Source organism: Diospyros lotus, chromosome 1 (assembly GCF_014633365.1).
Source record: "Diospyros lotus cultivar Yz01 chromosome 1, ASM1463336v1, whole genome shotgun sequence".
NCBI lineage: Eukaryota > Viridiplantae > Streptophyta > Magnoliopsida > Ericales > Ebenaceae > Diospyros > Diospyros lotus.
The window spans coordinates 18,749,535-18,752,853 of record NC_068338.1 but is presented as its reverse complement, the minus strand read 5'-3'; the positions used below and the strand labels follow the sequence as shown (position 1 = coordinate 18,752,853).

The 3,319-nt window shown below is 48.0% G+C and overlaps 1 protein-coding gene across 1 annotated transcript; it reads right to left on the bottom strand.

Annotated features, from left to right (window-relative positions):
* Positions 1-2,012: 2,012 nt before the first annotated feature.
* LOC127806571 (uncharacterized) lies at positions 2,013-2,801 on the bottom strand. Its single transcript, XM_052343985.1, has one exon. The coding sequence runs from the start codon at positions 2,799-2,801 to the stop codon at positions 2,013-2,015; it is 789 nt and encodes a 262-aa protein (XP_052199945.1).
* Positions 2,802-3,319: the final 518 nt, after the last annotated feature.

Genomic DNA, 3,319 nt, shown 5'->3' with positions numbered 1-3,319 from the left:
CGGCTTCGTGAGAATCGGAGGCGTGGCTAGATGCTCCTTCAGCTTATCAAAAGCTTCCTGACATTCAGCATTCCATATGAAATTTTTTGCCTTTGATAGGACTTTATAGAAGGGAAGGCCCTTTTCTGCCAAGCGAGAGAGGAATCTCCCTAAGGCTGTCATTATTCTCGTAAGACTTTGTACTTCCTTGACATTCCTTAGGGTCGGCATGTCCATAATGGCTTTAACCTTCACCGGGTTTACCTCAATCCCTCGGTGGTGCACTATGAAACCCAAGAACTTTCTTGCAGAGACGCCAAAAGCACATTTGACAGGATTAAGCTTTACATGAAACTTACGAAGGGTTTTGAAGCACTCTTTCAAATCTTTTGGATGATACTCAGCAACAAGGCTTTTCACCAGCATGTCATCTACGTAAGCTTTCAGATTCCGCCCGAGCTGATGTTGAAAAAGCTTATTCACCAATCGTTGATAAGTGGCTCCTGCATTCTTCAAACTAAAGGGCATCACTGTGTAATAGTAGGTTGCCGTATTGGTGATGAATGTCATCTTCTCCTGATCCTCCGGGTGCAATGGAATCTAGTGATACCCTTGAAAGGCATCCATGAAACTCATAAGCAAACATCCGGCAATCTTATCAATCAAGGCATCAATTCTTGGAAGAGGGTAGCTATCCTTCGGGCAGGCTTTGTTGACATCCGTAAAATCAATACAAAACCTCCACTTGCTCTCCCCTTTAGGTACCAATACGACATTCACTAACCATTCCGGATAATCGACTTCTCGAATATATTGTGCCTCCACTAACTTTGCAACTTTTGCCTCAATTGCTCGAGCTCTATCGGGGGCGAAGCTCCGCTTCTTTTGTTTAACAGGTCGGAAGCCCGATCGTATTCCTAATTTGTGCGTCATACCTTCTGGATCTACTCCCGGCATGTCTTGGGCAGTCCATGCGAAAATGTCTGCATACTGCCGAAGGAGTGCCAATATCTGACCCCTCGATGGGTCTTTTAACTCCGCACTCATCTTTATACAACGATCTGGGCAACCTTCCTTCAAGGGTACTTCTTCCAATTTGTCCACCAGCTCTGCTTATATTTTCGGATCCTCTGACCCTTCCAACAGAAAACTGATCTCCTTTGGGGGACTTTCTCCCTTCCTTCCTCGGGAGTCCCTTCAGGGACCCAGAGCTTCTTCTTGCAACGCTACTTCTCTTGCCCCTACATCCCTTGCTATGCCTATGGAAGCCATATAACATTCGCGGGCTGAGCGCAAATCTCCTCGCTCCTCGCCTATTCCGTTGGCCATAGGAAACTTTATCATAATATGATATGTGCTAGGAATAGCCCGAAAGGCGTTGAGGCCCGATCTTCCGAGGATCATGTTATAGGCCGCAGGTACATTTCTCACCAGGATATCCAGGATGACTTGAGAGGTTCGGGAGTCTTTCCCCACAATTAGCGGAAGTTGAATGATCCCTTCTGAATATACAGCCTCCCCGTCAAATCCCACCAAAGGAACCCTCGCTGGCCTCAACTATTCCATTTCATACCCCATGCCCAAGAAGGTCTGTCTATACAAAATTTTTGAAGAACTTCCTGGGTCCATGAGGATCCGTCGAAGCTCTCACTTTCCGAGCCCGACTGTTGTTACAAGTGGGTCATTTCGATTCGGGTACCCTAGGAGGTCGCTATTTGAAAAAGAGATCAGCTCAACACACCTTGACCTTTTCAGCCCCCCGGCTCGACTACTAACACCTTCTTCACCCTTCGCTACTGGAACTTACCCTATGGCAAGCGTGTGGAACACTGGAGGCTGGGGATGATCACCTTCCACCCACTGCGATCTCTTCCTCTGAGGCGAATGCCGAGTATGATCTCGGTCATTCGCCTGGTCCCTCCTTGGGGGACTCTGTGACCACGATCGTCTGTCTTTCCTTCTTAGAGAATCACTTTCCTTGGCTACGTAATTCCTCAGGAAACCTTGATTGATTAACTCTTGGATCTCCTCTTTTAATTAGTGACATTCTTCCGTATCATGGCATGATCCCGATGGAAACGACAGTACTTATTCCGGTTCCTTTTATCAAACAGTACTTTCATCAGTCGAGACTTCTTCAGATAATCCTTGCCTTCAATAGTGGCAAGGATCTTCGCTCTTGGGGTATTCAGAGGGGTAAAACCACTCGAGTCCCACCGAGGACGATGCTTTTCCTTTCGGTCCTCGTTTTTCCTCTCTTCTGGGTGTTTATTTTTCTCCTTCTTCTCTGCGTGCTCTGCCTTCTTTGCTTGCATAACTTCTTCGACATTTATGTACTTCATAGCAGGGCCTAAGATGTCCGTGAACGTGATCGGGGGAGTTTTGGCTAGCGACTGGGCAAAAGGATCGGGCCTTAAGGCATTCTGGAATGCCACCATAGCTACACTATGATCAAAGTTCTCAATGCTCAAAGCTTCCATATTAAAGCGCGAAACGAAGTCTTTCAAAGGTTCTCCCTGGTTCTGTTTCAAACTAACAAGGGCCATAGTGGACCTTCGATGCCTCTGGAGAGGTGCGAAGTGCGCCAGAAAACTACCTTGAGGCTGCGCAAAACTTGTTATGGAGTGATGGGCCAGGTTTGAATACCAGGCATGCGCGTGTCCTTCCAAGGTCGCCAAGAAGACTCTATACCACATTGTGTCAGAGGCATTCTGCACCATCATATGAGAGGTAAAAAGATTGAGGTGATCCATTGGGTCGGTGGTCCCCACATAGGGCTTAATGGCCAGAATGCGAAGACGCTCCGGCGGTATGGCAGCCATGATCTCTAGACTGAGGGGCTGATTCACTATTGTCCCTTGAGTCTCACCTACATTCGGCTTCAAGGCTGCAATCTCTTCTTCCAACTGACGTAACCTTCTCTCTTGTCGCTACTGCACATACGATATGTCAGAAGATTTGGCCACCTTACCGCATCTGTCATCTTGGCCAGGCCTTCGAGGATCCGCCTGCCGCGGATAGGACTCTTCCTCCTTAGGGGGTTCTTGCCTTTCCTCTGCTCAAGAATGCTAAGCTTGCTGGTGCTAGCGATCCAAGAAGCCAGTAAGCAACTCCGTCAATCGCTGGACCTGATTTTCCAAGAGCGCGATCCAATCTGGCAGGGGAGGAGGACCCTCTGGACTACGGTCTCTCCCCGGCAGACTCTTTAGAGGGTTTTGCTAGCTCGGCTCTAGAGCGGGGTTAACTCCAGCAGCTCGAGACTGCTGCCTCCTCATTACCATCGAAACAAAGAGGATTTGCTAGAGTCGTCACAACAAGTTATTCTAGAAAGATAGAAAAG